Source organism: Neodiprion virginianus, chromosome 4 (assembly GCF_021901495.1).
Source record: "Neodiprion virginianus isolate iyNeoVirg1 chromosome 4, iyNeoVirg1.1, whole genome shotgun sequence".
In the NCBI taxonomy this organism is placed as follows: domain Eukaryota; kingdom Metazoa; phylum Arthropoda; class Insecta; order Hymenoptera; family Diprionidae; genus Neodiprion; species Neodiprion virginianus.
Window position 1 is genome coordinate 34,513,561 of NC_060880.1, and position 21,796 is coordinate 34,535,356.

A 21,796-nucleotide genomic window follows, 5' to 3' on the forward strand; every position below is an offset into this window, starting at 1 on the left:
CCATCGATACCGACACCCGGATATTTTCAACTGATCGTGAACTCGGTTTAGTGGAATACCGTTTCTCTAGGGTAAGATTCATCAATTCGTCCCTTTTGGTTGTGTTTTTTTTTTTTTTTTTGTTTCATACAAGCTATCAGAGCCAAAAGCACTCGACGTTAATTGGCCGACCGTATTGCACGGTCTTGTGATTCGCCTGGAAAATCGAAGTTTGTTGACCCAAAAAATAATTTTATAATCCCTCATCAACCCAAGCGATGGCGTACCGCTGTGTCATTATCCCCGGAGCCCAACAGTTGACAATCTAAACGAGCCGGCCGGAGTGAAATCCGAGTAATCAATTCACCCGGCTGTATTAACCCATCGAATGCTCGTTCTCGTCGACCGATAAGCCATTAGAAATTAAATCCCATATTTATTTATTGGCAGTAACGATAAAGCTTTCGGTGTTATTTCGTTATTATATCAAATGTTCTTCATTCAATATTTCTTATCTCGCTTTTTCACCCCTTTCGATCCACGCTGACATTCGCTGTATATATTCGTTCGACTCTATAAGTGGGCGTTGATCTTTCAAAAACGAATCAGTTATATTTTGACGGTGTAATTAATCACGCGATCCTCCGGAGCCCGGAACAGACTCTCGATTTCTACCCCCTCGACGTCCGACGCCTCCCGCATTAGCGGCAAGGGCAGCACCTAATCAATCTTCTCATTTCTCGACGCGCTCGTGAAAGACGTGGTTTATGAAAAGGCAGTCTGCTTCCCCGGCTCGTGGAAACAAGCTTCGAAATCTGAGCAGGCGTAGAGAAAAGACGATTGTTCAACTCTGAGCATTCTCCCATCAAAGCCAAATTGAAAAGTGTAAAGAGCGTCGCTAAGAAGCTTCGCAAGCTCGCTACAGGCATTGGAACACCGATGTGACACTGGGAGCACAGGGTGTGTACCTATCTATGTCGGTCAAAGCTTTCGCACAAAGCGCCTCTTAACTTTCAAACGCGTCAACGGTTTGCGAACAAAAGTTAATGTCGGAACGAATTCAAGGGATCGTAGCTGTCAATGACCAATGGAAGACCTTTTTATCGTAGAGATTATCCTCTGCAACGGTGTTTGCGAGGAGACGGATTGGATGATTGAATTTACCATAGAGCATCGAAAGGAATAATCCTCTTTGGTGGGGATGAGTGAAGTCGAGACAAGCATAAGGCTCGGTGCTTTTTCCCTCATAAAACAGTAACAATAAAAGCTCTTCGTGATCGTTGTGCTGGTCGATCGCGTTTGCAAAACGAGGAGAAGCTGAACCTTGACAGTGAACGGTACTTTTCCAACATCGCGAAGCTGGGTTCCAATGTCGACAATCTATGTTCCGGAGTTGCCGGTCTCTGCCGGAAGTTCAGACGGAAGAGGCCCCGCTGGAACGGGGAACGGAGGAAATGACGTCAGGAGTCCTTTCCCAGTCCTGCCAAGCCAAAGGGTTTGGCTTTGCCTGCGGCAAACCTTCTTGCCAGGAAAGAGGGTCTTTCTCAGGAATCCTCGGTGGGTGGATGGATGGATGGATAGATTTTTAGTTCATCTTTCGCGGCTTTGCTTTCTCACACGATCGCGAGTCTAACACCTAGTCCATAACCTGTTTGAAACGTAGCGACAAATAATGAATTTCGTCGTTCAATCCAATTATCACTGTCACAAAGTTCAATCAATATTCGCGGCTTGGATTCCAGGCACCTCGCATTAAAATGAGCTTACGAGGAGAACAGGCGTCACGTACGATCCAAAACCTTCCAAATCGTTGCGGTGTTTTTCGTCGGGTAAGACGGAGGTGTTACATAAATTTGATAATATTGTAGCGTCAACCGCAAGTTTTCAGCGTCTGCGAATGTAGTTTGGAGGATGAACGATACGATACGATCTCGATTCTCAGAATTGATTTTCGTTTAACTTATCTCTCGGAGCATTCCTCGAGAAAGTTCCTCGCCAAGGACCGAATCTCTCCCATCCGCCGATAGATAAGGTCCTCCCTGGCTGCTTCATCGATAGATAAAGTCGCGCATCGCCTCGGCGCGCGGCGGTGCAATTTGATGCTTCAGCAGGCAGCCAGCAGCTCGGTGTGGATGTTTTCGCCCAGTCCATTCTATCCTTGAGCTGCACCAAAGACTTTTTCCTCTATCCTCGGAGAATCTTCGCGCCGTGTTGGAAATTTTTTTTGCGGATCCTTTCAGCCGTCGTAAGCCGTCCATTTATCCTTCGAAACAATTAAGTGATACTGGCTTAGAACATCGGACAACTTATGCGTTATTCTTCGCCACATTTTTTCACACTTTAATTCAGTGATCTCTCTCGCTCTCTCTCCGAAAATAAAGCATGCTTTCGGTATGGAAATTTACGAACTCGGTCCGATCCTGCTCGAGCCATGGTCATCCTTCTGAGCGGTAGATTACATAGAATCCTTTTTGGAGATGTTTTTCGTTACACGTTCAAATCATCGTATCTCGTTAGGATCGGCCCGCCGAATTCACGTACAATAGAAGCAGAAGTTTCTTTTTGGATTACGTTACCTTTTTCCCGAATCACAAAAGAAAGATGTTGCGGCTGTGGCGGTCCGTTATTACACCGGGATCAGAAACGCGATCGGGCTTCTCGTGATTCTGTGGGTTGTATTTATTATTTGAGCAGCGTGATATAGCGGTGGAAAAACTTCGGGCGAATCTACGAGAAAAGCTTTCTTAGATGGAAAAGAACTAAGCAAATAATAATAATTATGAATAAACGAAGCTCCGGGATAATCATGCTCGGCGCGAATCTGCGAAGGGATTTAGGGGTTGTTTTGATTATGGCCATCCCTTCTGGTTATAGGATGATCTTAATTTCCACGGGTGGATCGTAAACGCAGACATGATTTCATCATTTTCTCTCGGCAACACGCGGTTTTAATTTGACCTTCTCTTGTTTTTGGTGTTTTTGTTGAATTTTGTATTTATTTTTATTTTTTTTTATCGTTTTTACTTCGTTAATTAAATTTAATTCTTCATTTTTTCTTTTCTTCTCGTAACATCTGCCAGCGAATTCATGAACTCTAATTTGGTTACCTTTTGTACCGCTTGCTTTTTCCGAGGAAACGACAGTATGGAAAATACGTAATATATGCTTAATGTTTGAAATATGATACTCGTATAACGGGCAAAAGTATGAGACCTCAAGTGTCTGATCTAAATAAGTTCACCATCCATCAGATATAACGAATGAACGAGTTATCGCTCTCGCAACGCCGTCCGACTGACTGTCATGCTATTATTTTGATCTCAGTTCTCATCGCCGCCTTCGCAAGGTTATCCAGGCATATATTTATAATGGAAAGAGATATGTTATAACATCCAGCATTCCAATACTCGGACCTAATGACCCGTTTTATTCAACGTGAATATTCAGTCTTGCTTCGTACAAAACACCGAAAGAGATACGCATATGCATTGAGAACTTTGAAGAAAATAATACTCGCCAAGAGAAATTCTTTTGAGAACTCGGCGCGGAAGAGAGAAAGCTTTACGCAGGTTTCGGTCTTGCGAACTTAACTGCAACAATCGCGTTCTCGATCGGTCTTGAAATTGAAAAAGTATCGTTTTCAAACCCAGGGGTATAAGATCCGCGATCGAAATAAGCAAAGAATTTCACTCGGGGAGCGTTCCGGGCCAGGAAAGGTGGGTTCAAGAGGTCGAGGAGAGTGGGAAGAAATTGGTTGAAAAAATTATGAGAATAAATGAAAGACCCGGGCGGAAGCTTTTGACCTATGCCGAAAATCCTGCAGATCCTCGAGAACCGGAGCGAGGTCGAGGTCATAAAAGCCGAGAGCATCGCGGGTCGCGGTGAACGTTAACGAGTGTCCAATGGGAACGAATGGGAAGTTTCAAGGAGAGCCGAATCCCGGACGCGTACGAAACGGGAATAACCTTCCGCCGGCAGGGAAAGGCACGAGACAAAGTCCTCGGAGGATTTTCCGGCTGATTGATCGACTTGGCGAGCGGCATGTTCCTCGGTAGCAGCTCCTTTGTTTTATTTATACCATACCTCGGTCTCAATTTGCACCGTGCAAAGTTCAGGGTTGAATCGATACCCACTCCCGACCAGCCCGCCGCTCCTCTGACCTGCTCTTCTTCCGCCATGCTTCGGGCTCGGTTTCTTGCCATCGAACCTGTCGCCCAGCCACGCGATAAGCGCCAGGTGTTCCGGGGATTCTGAGCATCCAGGACACCTTACGGCGATGCTGGGCCCGTAGGTCAACCCTTTCGGTCCGATTGTGAGAAATCTGAGCGACCTTGACGGCGAGCAGATGCAGGGTATGGACAGTTGGACGCTTTGCCGTTTCACGGATGAATTATTCGTCGGGTGAACGAAACTGTAGCTAACGTAACAATGATTCCCATTAAAGATATCGTTACAAAGGATGAAATCACCCGCTTCTTCTCCCTTTTTCACGATTAGTCGGCATAGATAAAAGAAGTTTAAATATTCACATGTCATAAAATGAATAAGGTTGCTGCCTCAACCGACATTATTGTAAAAACAGTCTTGTTTCTGACTTTCGCCAAGAAACACTTGTCGTTTAATAAAAGCCTTTTTCTCAACTTTATTTTACCGTAACTTTGAATCCGTTCTTCGTCGCTCATCGAACCTCAATTTCATTTACAGTGCCGATTAATAACAGTTTTACTCAAGCCCCTCTTAACGATTTACGAATTACTTTCATCAGAAATCATCAGAAGGCGCCACTTCGAATCATGAATGAAGCGAAAAATTTTTTACATAAATAAAAATCTTAAAAAAAAAGAATAAAAATATTTTACGAATACTTTCGTCCCTTGGTTGTGGCATCGTTTTGATCCAAACCTTTCGAGTAACGTGTGAAGGGGAGTATTAGGTATCCATATCCTGAGCAGATTCTGCGGATCTCCCGTTTCGCCCTGAAGTCTGTATCAGGATTGTTAATCGGGAGTTTCGGTGGCTTCGAAAATGTGACATGTTTCAGTTGGGTGAACGCGCGTTGTAGTTTCAAAGCTCTTCGATGTCAGCCTCTCGGCGTCATGCTGACGAAGCCACGCTGCTCGCTGGCTTATTTATCGTATGTACGCGGCGCGCTGTGAAAGCTGAGCTCGCAAAATCCCCACCCGTGAACCGTGCAACCAACTATCGCTCAATATTGTTCGTTTTCAATTGCAGGTCGAACAAGGGCTGAAACTGTACAGAGCCCACAAACAGCAGGCTGCTGTACGGAAATGGAGCGGCGCTCTTAAGAACATTCGACAACGCGACGACAAGTTCACTCTGCTCGGATACTTGTATCAGGCCTACATGGACTGGGGTAAATACAGGTAATAATTCATGCTTCGATTAATACGCGATTCGGGGCGAGAGGGAAAAAATGTGCTGCTATAACTCTCGCCTCGATGGGTTCGCATCAATTTTAAAAATACCCTCAAAACCACTCGATCCGGTTGATATCAAGGAAAAAAGTTAAAGTAAAAGAACTCATTTCCACGCCAGCTACTTTGAAGACGATTGTCATTTTGTTTTATACATCGGAGTTCCTCGAATTCGGAATCACTCTCTTCCAAAATTGCCCGTTACCGGATGATCAAAGGACCAACTGACGAGTCGTTCATACGAGCAACGAACGAATGAGATTACGGGTTCGATATTGGAATTTGGAAACCGTGTATAGGTCTATCCTCCCCTGAAACGTGTACCGAGTGCCGCTCATCCGGTAGAACGGAGGCACAACGAGCAGAGTAAACAACCCTTCATTGTAGAACGAATTTTGAATAGGTTATAACGCCGATTCACCTCCGTACTTCGCTGCTCGTAATTACGAACGCTCATTACGAGCATTTGGGACGAGGTTGCGTGCTCATAACGACAGTCAAATTATCACCGTGTTTAAAATGTCCCGCAATTAGTTTCATTCAATTTTTCTCCTCATTCAGCTTCAAGAAAGAAAACGTAGCTACCTAACTGACTTTTTTATGCAGGACTTAAAACGGCGGAGCGAAAATGGATCAAAGACTTTTCTCTCTTTACTTTCGTAAACATTCTACACGTCAGACATTCATCGCAACCGATACTGACGCAAAAATTATTTTATACCCACGACGTAAGTTTGGGACTCCAGACCTAATTCACTCAATCGCGGAGTTGATTCGCGGCGATACTTTGTTCCGAATGAATTAGAAACAGATTTGCGTCTAAATTTGTTTTCGCACATACTCGCACGACGTGTAATCAGGACAACCTCGGTGCGAAGAGCTTGCTTCTGTGTGAAAATGTTTCCTTTGAAGCATACCGCTGGAAATGCTCAGGTTCGCAAAGTCTATAGTTACACGAAGGTAAATTTCATTCACGCGCTAACGTTCCCTTGGATATCACGTCACTACGCGTGACTGGTAAGGATAAAAAAAAAAAATCAAGGTTTTCAATAACGCGTTACGCTCGCTGACCATCATTCGCAAACTTTTTATCACCGATATAACTCCAACGAGTCGTTTGAAAGTCATTACCATCCGTCAGCTCACCCACCGTAGTCAGCACGGTCACATCTGTAATCTATGGTCTTCTAGAATCCGAGGTACCTACTTTTACTTCCCCGCATGATCATGGATTTTTATTAAACTCGGTCGAAGGCTATATCGAAGAGAGCCGGTTGTGAATTCTCCAAAATTATACGGTCATGCAGTTTTACAATATTGGTGAAGTAATTGGATATCGGAAACTTGTTTTGCGTTTGTGCACGAAGTTTGCTTTTATACTCGTAACACGTATAAATATAAGATAACTCGAAAAAAATCTATTCAAAAGAACGCCGAAGGATTCTAATTAGCTCAACAGTCACTTCCTTTTCAGACGCACCTTCGCAAGGTAGATTGATTCGAATCTAATCCGCCGCTTCGGTCTTTGATCGCGAAAAAACCGTCCCGGAATTAATCAGCTTGATGGTTTCGCTCGCGTCGAGAGTTTCTGATAGGTACTCGAGTTCCATGAAAGGAAGAAAAATAATGTTTTCACTGGCTGCTCTGCGCTTAGTATGGTCTCGCGACTCGGAGGCTTATATACACGTCCAACAGACCCATGTTTGCATTTAGTCTTACTTTTGATTCAAGTGCTTAGCCACATTTTCAAAAGGTTTTTTAAAAAAATCGGCTAAACAGCGAATCCCAAGGGTGGTTCGAGCCTCCGTATCACAATACGCGTCACCGCGAGTCGGAGTTAGAAGGAAAATAAAAAAGATTCAAAAAACTTGCGCCTCAATCGAGTTCTGCACGAGACGAGTGAGCGAAGTGCATCGGCCTCTGTTGAGGCGGAGAGAGTCGAGCCGAGCGTATCCAAGAGGAGTTAAACATTTCAATTACTCCGAGTGAAGAGCGGGTCCATTGTTTCTGCAGAAGGTGTGCATGTGTAAGGCCACACTTACACGTTATAGATCGGGAAGTTGAAACCTCGAGCCATCGACGAACTCCATTAGCACGAAATACGCGAAGCGGGATTCGCGCGCTTTGCATCGACCACCACGTTCGGATCCTTTCAATATCGCGCCGAGATTTTCATCTCCTCGGCATTTATTCACAGTCAATTTGTTCGCGGAAAACGACCCTTGTACAACCCTCGTCACACGCCCATCCGATTCTCGTTTCTCTCTCTCCCTTTTTCTTTCTATCTTTCTTTGACCCGCGACGCTGACCAGAATTTCACCGGTCAAACGACGCGTTCACCGGATCATGGACGCGCGATTATGGAACAAACCAAAATTCCCCCGCGATCCTCCGATTACTCCGGATTGCAGAGCTTCGGGAAACGATGTCAATTGCACCCCTTATATTCCATCGGGAAATATCTACCTACTCACGGCTACGTTTTGACCAATCGTGGACCTCGACGCAACGCGAAGATTCGCTTCTGCCGGTTCACGATAAACTGGAATACCCCGGGCATTCGAGGATTTGCGATAACTCACGGTCATACGTCTCAATCGGCCAGGAAACGCACCCCCTTCGACACCTGACGTATGACTTTGAGGATAAATTCACCCCGGTTCACCCCACCGTACATCCTCGATACCCCGATCATTTTTCATCATACGATACCTTTTAGGTTTGCTGACTTATTACGCCAAGTACGATATCCCAATTTTATTCTGGAATTCGGGAGAAGATTCTTCCCACACTGTGCAGCCTTGTTACACCTATACGTATACTGCATATTTTCCGCTCAGCTCGTTTTTCGCAATCTCGCCAATCTCGAAATTCCTTATTAAAGTGGCTCGACCCTGACTCACGTTCTCATAATTCATTGCTCAATATGTATACACAGTGGATTTTTCCGCAGGAGTACTTATTTCACAATGACAAAGTAATCTTTAAAAATCTGTAAGTAAGCCACGTAGTTTCAGCTCAACCTTGTGACTCTCATTTATACATCAATTGCAAAACGAATGGTAAGGGTGCAAATTCTTTTAATCTTTTTCAACACTACCGGAAGCTTTCGAAATTTGAACCCCGCAATAGCCAACTAAATGGCTCTGTTGTACCAAAGTACCAATGACGAGTGACCCGAAAAGCATTTTGTGATGCTAAAACCTCGCGTTACAAAGTGAATAAATTTGTATTTTCCCGTCATTTGTTGAAGTGCAGGTGCGTCCTGCTTGCGCTTGCATGACTAGACGAATGCGGCGATATTGAAAAGTTGAGAGCCGCGTAGGGTGTCGTAAGAATACGGTCGAAGGTGAAGAGGCTGCCTTAAGATGCATATATGTACGTAGGTAAGTAAGTGAGGGGAGGAAAAATATGTCTCTCTCTTACATGGACGGCGCATAGTCTGCTAGTTGAAATATGTACCTATTTTCTCAATATGTGCTCGTATGTACGTAAAGTAAGCTACAAGGATATTCCCACATTTGTACATGATGCCTTATACGGACGGCAACGTTTCTTCCACCGTAAATCGGTAGGTATCACGGTGGATGTAGTGAAATCCCCTCACCTGATGCACCATTTTTAAAGCCAATTTGAATTTATATATTCGTATAATATCTGTTGCATATATGTATGTATGTATATATATATATATATATACCAGAATACGTGACGTACATTTATAGGAATAAAAATTCGCATCGAAAATTCAGTCGAGCCTTTCAAGGATTCTTCGGTCTCCCCTTCTTCTTCTTTCCGGTTTTTCCGCAACATTAGATTGTTTTCTTTCTCCAAGTTCCTCAGGTACAAATCACGTACGATTTCCAAAACTTCAATTCCTTGCGCTGTCTCGCCTGATAAGGAATAAAAGATCGCCTAAACGAGGCTGTATGATCGTTGTGACAGAGCGCCGAAATGAAATCGCAAAGTCACGAGAATTGTAATGTTACATCTAAAAATAACAATAAGCACCTAGCTAATTGGGCCAATTCCTCCACTTACAATTAGATATTTCCCATACGTTCACTTAATGGATCGCATGTAAGTAGTAACTGATTATATGATTTCGGTGTAGCAATTACTGTTCTTGAATTAATCAGAGACGATCAAATACACGACGCACTTCCACAATAATCGTACTTTTCTAATATTATGCTAGGCGCGAGCCCCATGACTGACATTGGGGTTAATGCGGTTGGGTACGTGGCACGACTTCGAACAACCGTCGAATGTCCTGTGAATAATTTAGTCCGAGGACAGTAATAGGGTTGTTGATTCGATGGCGATCACTCGGGGACTCGGTGTTCACTTGCTAGACTGTTTGTCGGAAGTTATCCAACCCAGCTCTTCAAACTCTGAGCAAGAGTAAGAGATGACTTGATTAAAACAATCACCATCAGGCCCACTACGCTGGCTCCTGATATTATTTTGACTCCGGTAACTGCAGTTCACTACAAGTTGGGTTGCCCGGCACCGTTTGGAAACTAGCTTTCTCTGACGAAACAGACGCTCAATGACGTCGATCAATTCTTTCACCAGGAGCCAGTGAGACCAGGAGGCACAACGGGTGAAAACTGCCCCTGGAAAGAATCGGAGTGCTTTCTGACTGGATAACCATGGATCTTAAAGTAGTAGGACGCGAATGGCGGAAGATATCACGGGGTAAGGTTATGGGGTAAGTTTCGCGATAAGGAGGCCTTCAGCCCCGAGTCGCTTAGGGTCAAATTACAGGGACAAAGGGTGGGCCGATTTACTCGAGTTTACAGAAAATGGCGAACATGGTCGTCGGTGTGCAGAGTCTTCCCTGCAAGTGGTGATTTCCGTAGCCGGGTAAAACCGCCAGGAGGCTTCGGCCGTCACGTGTTTCGAGTTCTTCTCGTTTCCAACGGTAAAAGACAAAGCTCGACTGGTACTTGACCACTCGGCTACGGCACAACGAGGGAAGGTTTTCAGAATAGCTGCCAGCTAGTTTTAGACGAGAACCCTCCTCTTCGAGCCGAGAGGAAGAGGGATGGGGAAAAGCTCTGCGGACTTAAACAAAGAGATTGTTACTCGCAGATAGCCTTTATTACACCGGGTGCACAACGCCCACGACCCGACTCTCCGACACCTCGAGGGTTGTGCCTCGGCCACATCACGCCGCTGCCATACTGCGCGGGCTTTCATCTCGGTTTGTTGAGTCTAATTGCCTGGTTCGCCGCAGAGGGTGGAATCAGACCAGTCTTTAATAGCGCATGGCTAGTCCGGTTGTTACAACTCGAAATTTCGAGCAGCCGTGACTACCCTGGAATCAAATTAGGTACCCTACATAAATCTGCAGCCTGCTACGTTAACCGCGCAGCTTTTGTACGGCGCCGCGTTACGAAGGCGAGATGAGACGAGGTTCACTTTTCGTATAGGCTCAAATTACCGGAGCCATCAATTTTCCGGAGCTATCCAGCGCACGGCCAGCGTGGCCGAGTTCAAGATGCCACCGAATTACCTTTTCTTTTCTTTATTCCTTTTACTCCCCCCTCCTCGTCCCGAGCAGCCTTCCGATCTTTGGCAAACATTCGGATTCGATCTCGGTTAAGTAAACATTTCATCAAATTCTTATCTGTATTACAGCCGATCGGATTAACCGTCGCGGATGTGATAAAAAACGGCCGATATAATCGCGCCCCGGAATCATTGCCGTGGATCGAAACGGATGTTGGTACGCAACAGATCCCGGATCGCGTTTCGGCCGTGTAAATACGACAAGCGGAAGTATTGAAATTTCCTATCCAATTTCCCCATTACTGTACACCGTTCGCTCCGTTCGCCACGTGCTAGCTAACAGCTGTGGCTGCTGCTTGGCGTAATCAAACTTGTTACAACTATCAAGAACATTGCCCCACAACTGCCGTTCTCTAAACTAATAACGTTTTCTCCGGATTTACGATCGGCTTGGGTTATATTATACCTTGTACCCCGTAACCTTTCGGTGCCAATTACCACTTGTCGGGAATTCTTGCGGGGTATACGTACTGCATGTAATAATAAACGCCGGGTTTTTGATGAGAATGTCTTCGCTTGATTTCAAATTTAATCGCGTTGAAACTGAAAATTGTCTTCCAACGTTCTACCCGATGCGAGCGAGTGATAAATGATCTCTTTTACTTGCACACTTCAGACTCGAAATTGTTAACGAGTTCGATTGAATTATATTTTAGTTTAACTTTCTGTGTGAACACTTGTTTTTTTTACACCTTTTGTTTGTAAACGAAGTGTTCCAGACTTTCAGGATATCGAACAAAAATTCAAGGTCTCTCATCAAACCGTTAACTATATTATCCAAAAGTTGGCAGACTCGAGAGTTTGGAAGTCTTGTTCATAAAAATTGATATTCAAAGAACCAGTGTTCCCTCAAGGATGCAATGTTAGTACGGAGAGTTAATCGCAAGACGCTTGTACAATATTCGAAAAATAAGTATTTAATGATATTAAACTCGAGGAAAAGCAGTCGCTCCGAATTGTCTTGAAAATGAATCTCTCAGTCTCCGAAAGCGAGGATGAAACATTACCCACAACGAATTCCTCAAGTTCCTCTTATAAATCATTTTGCGTCGACGTATATTCTGCGCGACGCTAAATATAATCCTCTTCGTGGGTCTCCGGATGAGTTTTATCTCCTTCTGCGGTCTTGTCCGAGCTTTAAACTCTGGGGCAAAAAGCTACGGACATTCTTCACGGTTTTTACTTCAACCGTGTGCGTGACCCCCGGTCTCGATTTAATGGGACACTGCCTCAAATATATCGGCTGCACGATACACGAGGTCGTCACGTTGCGGCGATGAGCGATGATAACGTGCAACTTGTGTATCGTGATCGGTTGAAATCACACCGCGTGATAAGGGCAGGAATTTGGCCACCCCCGTGTACGCCTACCTTTTGTGCGAATGTTACACCCCTGTATCTGAAAATCGAGGTGTGCGGTAACGGTATCATCCTCACGCTTGCGATCCGCAAGCGGTTTTTGTTACCCTCGGGAAAATTCGTCATTTATCATCCTGCCGCTGACAATACATATTTTTTTTTTCCAACTTTTCCGCACGCTCGATCGTGTCTATACATATATACTGTGGTTTTGTACAATATCTGACATTGATTATACATATATGCGAGATATATGGGTTCAAGGTCTTGATTTGACGAAATATCGATCTATTTTTTCGACTCGACACCGATTTGTACATCTGAGTACGAGGGCCTGAGTATTTCAACTTTCGGGTAACTGAAATTTATATGAAATTTCGGCAGAATGATACTTTCAATTACATAAATATTTTAATTGTTTTGATAGTTGCCTTCGATTCGACGGTGTATAGAAGTAAAAGTATCTATTGTTGCTAGTCCTATGAGCGAAAAAGGAAACTTGTGAAAGCGGGACCTTTATACAGCGTAATTTCTTGATTCATTCTGTTAATTAAGTTTGTCTCGAGTCACGACGAACGGTTTATTTTTTGCTCCTTGCCCAGCCTTCGATCTTCCCTTACTCGGTCGCCTCCAAGGACGCGTGGCGAGGTTAATGGCGAGTTGGTTTTTGCGCTTAATGGCAATTTTCATTTCAAAATTTACTTCGTACTGGTTCGAGGTTGACGCATTACAGGGTTCAGGTCGTCGTCACGGGGACGACTTTCCGCAACTGCAAAGTTAAGGTACCGGTATTTACAACAGGGGCGTACATACAAGCCCTGAAATTTTTTTACAAGCCCTGGATTTATGCTGATTATCTACAGTCATGGAAACGGGAAAGGCGAAGCAGGAAAAGCCGGAAAAGCCCGCGCAGTTACATTTATTTCAAGACAGATAAGGCGCAGAAAAAGCTTCCAGCTACGCTACCGTCCTTATCTCAGGAAATATTTTGGCATTCATCTCTTGATAAAGCAGTGAACGAGGGGAGGAAATCGATGAACAAAGCTCCGATGTCCGATATGACGATAAATGGGGTTGCAGTTTCTCTCTCCCCCTCTCTCTCTCTCTCTCTCTCCCTCTCTCGGTGTTTTGGGACGGGCGAACGAGTGACGCGCGGTAGTGATGTTGTTCCAGCGAGGAAATAGCAGAAGAGGGTGTGAGAACTCCACTTAACCTATTGATCCTTTGAGAGGCAGCCATTGGCCAAAGAGGGGCAATGGAAGGGGTAAACAGCCCGTTCCCGTACCCCGTGACGAGTCGTCTCCTCCCGAATTATTGTACGCAATGGAACGTTTCACTCCAAAGGCAGAGCCGAGGGTGGGAAAAACGGTGTAATCAGATATATTACACAATATCTGATTTCTCTTGTAACTTCCCGAAACCACCGAGACGCGGACCTCGCCAATTTTCCCCGGTAGTTCGAGGGCACCTCGAGCAATGAATGATGCAGAGTTGTATAATAAAGCGGAGAGACACTTTGGGCTCGAGTTGCTTTCGGTTTTCGGAAAACATTTGATTCCGGATTTCTCACGTTCCCGTTGTCGTTAGGTATTTATATGATTGCTCTTTACTTCGTTGGAGGAATTTTCTCTCCTTCTCTCTTTCACTCTCGCTCTTTCTCGTTCTACCTCGCACCGCAAATCAGTCCATGGTGGTTACAGGGTGCAAGAACACACACTGATTTACTCTAGATGGGGGAGGAAAATTTTCTCGAGACTTCCTCGAAGGCTGGCACCGGTTCAAATTCAAAGTATGCCAAAAATATTTGCATAGCCAGAAACTCCCCCTCGTTCCTTATACATTCCGCTATGTTTAAGTCTAATTCCCTAGAGTTTAAGCCCCTGGTTTACTCGATGAAACATCGCTGCACACGCGTACTCGCCAAACTCAACCAATTTATTTTATCCTCTAACCTTCGTCATCAAAAGCGAGTAGAACTCACGAGATCACAATTTTTTTTCTTTCTTCTGTTTCAGGGAAAGTATCGACTTCGCTCACAAACAGTTATGCATTTCCGAAGAACTCGACTCTCCAAACATGAGGGCTGAAGCCTATCTGAATCTAGCCAGAGCTCACGAGAGGTTGGGAGCGTTGGACAGAGCTCTCGCCTACGCAAGACACAGGTTCGGCGGTTCTGGAACTGCGTTGAAAAATCAGTTTATTCTTTTTTTATTATCATTTCACGCCGCTTCAAGTCTGCCCGAATAGCCGACGTGATTTTAACGTGATAAAACGAGCGCCGACAGATTTGGAAACGCGTATTTAGACTCGGAATTTCCCCTTGTGGAAATTAGCCGCGTGTTTCCGTTGAGCCAGCTTGGTAATCCTGGTCTCATCAATTCCCCGCGCGTCATGTCAGTTTGTCCGAAGATTATTTCTGAACACGAGTCTGACTCGGTAACGATTTCTCATAAGGAGAACTACCGGAAACGGTGATATAAACTTGAGTGTAATATCTGGGTCGCAGCTTAATACCCACTTGCAGGGCGACGACGGCCGGCCCCAATTTACAATATCTTATCAAACATTTTACTGCCTCAATCTGAATAATCGCTTCCGCGAGTTCCGACGTCGACGTATCTGAAGTGAGAATCACCGAAGCTCTTCGGTTCGATATCGGGAAAACGATTCACGTAGAATTTTCATTTCCTTTCAGCCTGTTACACGAATGCGATCAGTGCGCGACCGCTGGTCTGGTGCATCTGACCGTGGCCAGGGTCCACTTGGAACTGGCTGGATTTTGCAAAGCTCTTGAGGCCTTCCAAAGAGCTCACAAAATTGCTCAATCTATCCAAGACCCGTCGCTGGAGCTTCAGGTAACGTTTTACCTCCTTTTACGCGAGCTTCGCAACGAACGATCTTGTATACTATACATGTATATTGGATAAATGCACATCCTTGGTGTCTGTATAATTCTCAAGTTACACGATTTGCCGGAGAGAAAAGAATCGCTTCGATAGATAAATTTCGTTCGATATCCACTCCGTCGATCCAGGCCTTCGGAAGGCCCGGGGATTTGGCCGAGAAACTTTGCCGAGTTGCGAAGCTGATTGCGACGCGTCGAATGATAAATGTATCGTCCCAAACACCCCTTCCAATCGACCAACGCTTTCCCCCCTTGGGTGTTTTTCGCCCGGCTTTAGCCTAACGGGTTTTTAATATTTTTCACCCCGCCCCACGGCAGCGATGTTTTCATCGCGTGGATTTACCACAACTTCGGATTTCTCAGCATTTCAACATTTTCTTGGGCATGCGGAAGCTGCAAACCTTCACTCGCTTCACACTTTTTCACTGGACTTCCGTCGATCCTGCGGTGCAACGTTCTTTCCCATGTAACGTCGTCTTCTTCCAATTCGATTCGAGAAAAAAATGTTCTGCAAATCTAGTATGAAAATTCGAATGCCAATTTTTTTCAAAAGTTTTCTTGTTATTTTTGTTTGCTTACCATATTGGATCCGCCAATTTGAAGTTTTTACTTTCAAGTTCAGATTCGTAATCAGTGACCCCAAACACCATGTAACACAAAGTTTTATCAAAATCAAATGTGTTTCTCAATTTACATCCGTCATATCGGATCCGCAATTTTGAATTAGCAAATTTCTCAAAAGCTCACTAATAAAAAATTTCAAACGAATCGCATCTAAGGAAAAATGTATGCACGAAAGGGTTAACGCGACGCGTATCGAATTTTCGTATCTGTAAGCGTGGTTACGAAACCCTTGTTAAATTTTCCGCAGGTGTACGTCGGGCTTTCGGAACTTTTCAGCAGACTTCAAGACGCCGACAAGAGCGCGAGATACGCGGCAAAGGCGTACGATTTATCAAGGAGCTTACAGCTGGGAGATTTAAATTCCAGGCACCACAGAGCAGCCCTTTTGCAAATGGCTGCTGCTCTGCGAAAGCAGGGAGAACTAGGCGACGCTCACGATTATTGCTCGGTGAGTTTTCCGCCGAGGGTTTTCCGTAGTCCTCGGCATTCACCCTCTGACTACATTACACAGCCGTCTTCCTTCCCCCGAAAAGCTCGGTTGTATATTAATTCATGATCGTTTCTAAAAACACCCACTAAAATTGAATCCAGGAAGCCACGAGACTCTCCGTCGTATCCGGGGACCAGGCGAGCTACGCCCGCAGCATACGGATAATGGGAGATATTTACAGAAAAAAGTCTGACATAAACGTAAGTGAGGCTGCGGTGAGTGATCACCGCCTTATAGCATCTAGGTTCACACGGTTTGGCACAATACGGCACGGTTAGACGTAGCGATAATAGAGCCGAGCTTTTTTAACTCGCGTTTTGTCAACTCCTGACCGGTGTAGTTAGCATTCAGTTGCAAGGCCGTTTTAACCGAACGGTTGTAGAGCGATATCGGCGTGAAACGAAGTTGGACGTCTTGCAGAAGGCGTTTCGACAGTACGAAAGCGCAATGGGCTCTGCTGCAAGCACTGGCGACCGTCTTTGCCAAATGGAGGCGATGGACGGGGCCGCAAGATGCCTCGAAGCCCTCCGAATGCAGCATAAAATTTGCAATTGTCGTCCCCTCGAGTTCAACACGAGGCTCTTGGAAGTGGCTGGCTCGGTTGGCGCGAAGGTTTGGATTTATACCCATGTCTTCCCTTTCTTCTTTCGTCAAATATTATCTTTCGGAGGAGGGATTAGCCGCATTGTTTGATCGGTTTTATTACATACAGGGTGTCCTGAAATTCAGGCGACAAGTTATTTGGAATTAAAAATTGTTACCTTGTTACTAATTCGTAAAGTATGCGGTATGTCGAGTTGCGTATGGAATAGTATATCGGGTAAATGGCCTCCAGGGCTTTGCTGGCACACACGCACTCTTTTGTTGAAATTTTCCAGCACCTTTAATTTCCCGTTTTGGTGATCATAATTGGCCGCCCAAATCATGCGATTTAACACCGTTGAATTTTTTTTTGTGGGGGGGTGTCTTGAAGTCTAAGGCTTATGCCAACAAACCAACAATCACCAATGCCTTGAAGGAGGAAACTCAGCGTTGCATCAACGAAATTCAGCCACATTTGTGCAAAACAGTCATGGAAAATTTTAACAAAAGAGTGCGTAAGTACAAGAAAAACCGTGGAGGCCATTTACCCGATATGCTATTCCATACATAACCCTGTACTGTTTACGAATGAATAAAAGATTGTTAATTTTTCTAATAATGTAACAAGCCTGTGTTTTTCATCAAAATTATTTGTTGCGTGAATTTTGGAACACCCTTTAGTAGGCAGATTGTTTCATTCGTGTTCACCATCGTAAGCACCTAACCGCAATTACAAATTACTCAAAATATTTAAACCGTTGTATAGAAAATGGATTGATACAATTCTACCAAAGTCCCCGTTATCACAAATACCTCGTTAATCGACTGTCGATCGAACAACTCCATTACCTGTCACGCAACGATTCGACCGTCGAATCTAATCGCCGATGATCATCCCTCCCACTTCCGGTTTAGCTACTCGTGAGGACGGTGAGGTCAAGACTGTCGCGAATTTACGGTTCGCTCGGTGACGAGGAGCAGAGAGGACATCACGAGCGATTGGCCGCAGCCATGGAAGAGGACCTGGAGCTTCGATGCGGAGGATGCAGCGAGCCCTTCGGTCTGGAGGCCGATTCTCTGGAGGCTTTGCCGTGCTCGCACATCCTCCACGCGAGGTGGGTGAATCAGCAACTTTCGTGCAGATCGATGCGGCCCGCTACTTTTCGCGGGATAGACTGTAACCAACTCTTTCTCTCCGTCGCAGGTGCGCCCACGACATACTGAAGAAGCGGGACAAGAAGAAGAAGAGATTCTGCCCGGACTGCCACAAATCGGTCAGCTCTCGGCTCTACCTCCACTGCGAAGACCCCCATGGACTGAACCACAGTTCGCTGAGTCTTGCCTCGCTCAGAGCCAGCAGCTTGGCTACTTTGGAAGATTGTCACGCGACCAGCAGCGTCTGACCTGATAACGCCGCATCCTCCGGACGCAGTTAACGACTCGATTGAATTCAATTGCCTCGACATGGAAGACTGTTATCGGGGATTCGTCAGGGACTGACCTGCATTTCTTTCCAGTTATAATAAGGGATGAGTGAATGTCTACTTTCGTGTGGCGGCAAAATATGCCGGCAAGATGACGGAAACTTTTGTCATTGCTAGGGATAACTGAAGTTTAGTATTCGGAATGCGATTGCTCCGCGTATCTTCGTCGCCGGTTGATAATACACATTGGCGAAAATAATTCCGAGCTGCAAAATGAAACTTCGGGGCTGAAGTGTACAGGAAGGAATTTAACCCCGTTACGAAATTAATCCAGAAGTGAATAGTATTGCTGTTTTTACTCGAATTACTGCGCAGAGTTCGCTGGGGGTTGGCTCGGGTCCTCGACTAAATCATTGACTAAATCAGAACACGAGTTTACTGCAATGCGGTCCAGCGTTTCCCAAACCGTGGAACTCCGAGAGTCCTCAAATGAACGAACCCACCTAACTTTGTTACATATATGAATCACAAAGCTCGCCGTCCCCTAAACTCATATTATATCCACTAGCTTATGCGCATTCGTTTATACGTTTCAGCGTGTACGGCGATTTATACAGAGGCAAGAAAATCCGATTCAAGTTCAAGTGTATTATTAATACGCTGAAACTTTTGGTGCGGGATTGAACAGGTCTTGAGTTTGTAAATTTTAATCTGGAAATAAATTAATTAACACTGTTTACTCGGCTGACGACTGAAACGAGGGAGCGCGCAAATTTGGATTTTAAATAGAGAATTCGTCCACTCATACCTGCGTGAAAACTGGTTGAAGATATTCTTAGCACGAAAGTTTGTATGCTTTGAAATAATATTTAATTGAGATTCCGCAGAAAAACTTCAATTTTCTCCACCTCGCTTTCAGTTCCTTCGAACGGACAAGAAAGAAGAAATACGTTGCCAAAAAATATTGAAACACGAATGTATTATCAATAATATAAATATTAGGGTGGGTAAGATAAATGTTTTTTTTTTGTTTTTCCTTGGAATCAGGCTCAAATGTTTCATTTAGGTATAAAAATACGCCTGTTAAAATTTGAGCTCTCAATGTTAACATTGAGAGGTTGCGTATCGCACTTTACTATTTTCCATATGAATAACACGATAAAAATCGTTGTTGCTCGTTCTGATTTTTATAATTAGCTAACGATGCGTCGTACAGAAAATTCACAGATCTACAATATATGAGATCGAACGCTCTACAAAAAGGACCTGTTATTATTTTATGATAAATCTACTCTTTCAAACGTTATTTGAGGTCAGAAATTGTTGAAGGACCTTAAATAACTTTTGAAAGATTAGATTTATCGCAAAATGATAAGAAATCTTTTTTGTAAAGCGTTCAATTTTATATATTACAAGTCTGTGAATTTTCTGTACGACGCATCGTTAGCTAGGTATAAGAATCGGAAGGAACAAAAACTGTTAATGTTAATATTAAGAGCTCAAATTTTAACAGGCATACTTTTATACCCAAATGAAATTTTTTAACCTGTTTCCGGGGAAATTATTTTTTATCTTTTCACACACCCTAATAAATATGCTCCTCCTAATAGGCGATTAAAATTTAAGTAATAAGAGTATAATGTGTTGTTGAATTGATCGACGCGCATGTTCGTGTATAATATACATATAGGTATAGTAGATATTTATTGCGCAATATAATAAAATAGTAATATAATGAAACATATTTATTTTTTAATTTAAAGTCGCAATATCAGAATGTTGTTAAATAATTATAAAAATATCTATGAATATATATTATATACATATAAACTTAATGTATGTATATTACGGTTACTTAATTGTTTAAAGACGTTATCATTGTTTCGATTATTATTTTTGTTATGATTACAATGATATAGCAATATATGACTTCGTTCATAGAAAAAGACAAGACAACCTAATAATCATAATGAAACTAAATAAATGAATATATAAGTAAATAAATAAATGAATAAATAAACAAATAATCATAACCGTTTAACCTCACAGTACAGGGGTAAAAGCGTAGAAAAGTTCTAAAAGAGCTCATATACGTACACGTATAATTCACGATATAAGACATATTTTCTAACTAATAAAAATCAACCTGCCCGCGACGCTGCAAAGCTATTAACCTCTAACTCACGCTCCACGTCGTAAATCACTGCACGCGAGACTGTAAAACTTGATTGATACTCATTGATTGAAGCAGCGGAAGACTCTAACGTAAACAAGAAAAAAAGAGTTGTAGAAAAACTTGAACGTATAAGTTTAAAATACTGCTTTAAAATTTCAAATATACGATCCCCACTCTGGACGGTATACTGCATGAGAGATAAACGAATTATTAAGAAGAGAAAAAATTAATTTCAATTGTAAAGCACATACAATGTTGTTACTATCAACGGATTCTGGTCAATCGCAAACTAATAACTATGATATCTACGTAAATAATTATCTATGAACTAATTTAGATATACCATATTATTACTCGGCAAATTAGCGAGTTTTTCGGGGAACAAAACGACGGGCGTATTTCCTCTTGGATTAAGTATCCATATAGGTATATAATATAATGCCGAAACGATATATTAAACTAATGAAATAATACCAAATACCCGTAAATGTTGACGATATAGTGATATTACGTATTGAATCGGTATACGAAACGAGGCAAATTAGATATAATTTATCGTTGAATATTATAGGTAGGAGGAGTCGAAATACTTATGACGAATAATTTTCGACCTAGGTAAAACTCTGTAACTTTCCAAATTAGGGTTGGAATGAAAATAGCTTATTGGGTTCTTGGTAAAATTGAATTGATTACCATCGTTATGAGTTTGACAAAAAAAAAGAACCACTTCCGGCATAAAGATGACAAAATTACTTTGAAGTAACACCTTTTGCCAGTGTCCAGGCGCGGGACAAGAATTCCAAATTCTCTGATTATATTAAGCATCGTGCCAACATTATTCGCCTGATAATTAAACAATTTTTCTGAAAATCTCGAATAATTTTTCATTGAAAGACAAATTAACTTATCATAAATTGAAATTATTTTATAAAATTAATTATGTTTTAACGGATAGTTCGAAGAGAAAAGTCATATGCGGAGTCATACCTAGACTATCGTATGAATTCAAAACCAAAAAGAGAGAGGAAAAACAAACAACCGGTATACACAAATAAACAGCCTTTCCCAATTATGGCCGGACAATTGTTCTCGTAGAAGCCTTGATTTCATCGCAGAAGTAAGAATTGACTCCTCGGTTGTGTTTCCGCATACTCTTCGTATCGTCAATGTTCTCACAATCAGATATTGTTCAGATTGTAAATTCTTCTTTTCTATCGTTTGCCAAAAACAATTTTTTGTACTTTT

At 43.2% G+C, this 21,796-nt stretch overlaps 1 protein-coding gene across 1 annotated transcript in view; it reads left to right on the plus strand.

Annotated features, from left to right (window-relative positions):
* LOC124303272 (43 kDa receptor-associated protein of the synapse homolog) overlaps positions 1-21,796 on the plus strand; it is a 51,820-nt gene that overhangs the window by 25,556 nt on the left and 4,468 nt on the right. The window contains exons 3-10 of the mRNA XM_046760305.1: positions 5,212-5,363; positions 14,366-14,512; positions 15,046-15,205; positions 16,127-16,327; positions 16,471-16,569; positions 16,790-16,981; positions 17,867-18,066; positions 18,156-19,382. Coding sequence (XP_046616261.1) covers positions 5,212-5,363; positions 14,366-14,512; positions 15,046-15,205; positions 16,127-16,327; positions 16,471-16,569; positions 16,790-16,981; positions 17,867-18,066; positions 18,156-18,354 — 1,350 coding nt within the window. The 3' untranslated portion in view covers positions 18,355-19,382. The remainder of the gene's footprint in view (positions 1-5,211; positions 5,364-14,365; positions 14,513-15,045; positions 15,206-16,126; positions 16,328-16,470; positions 16,570-16,789; positions 16,982-17,866; positions 18,067-18,155; positions 19,383-21,796) is intronic.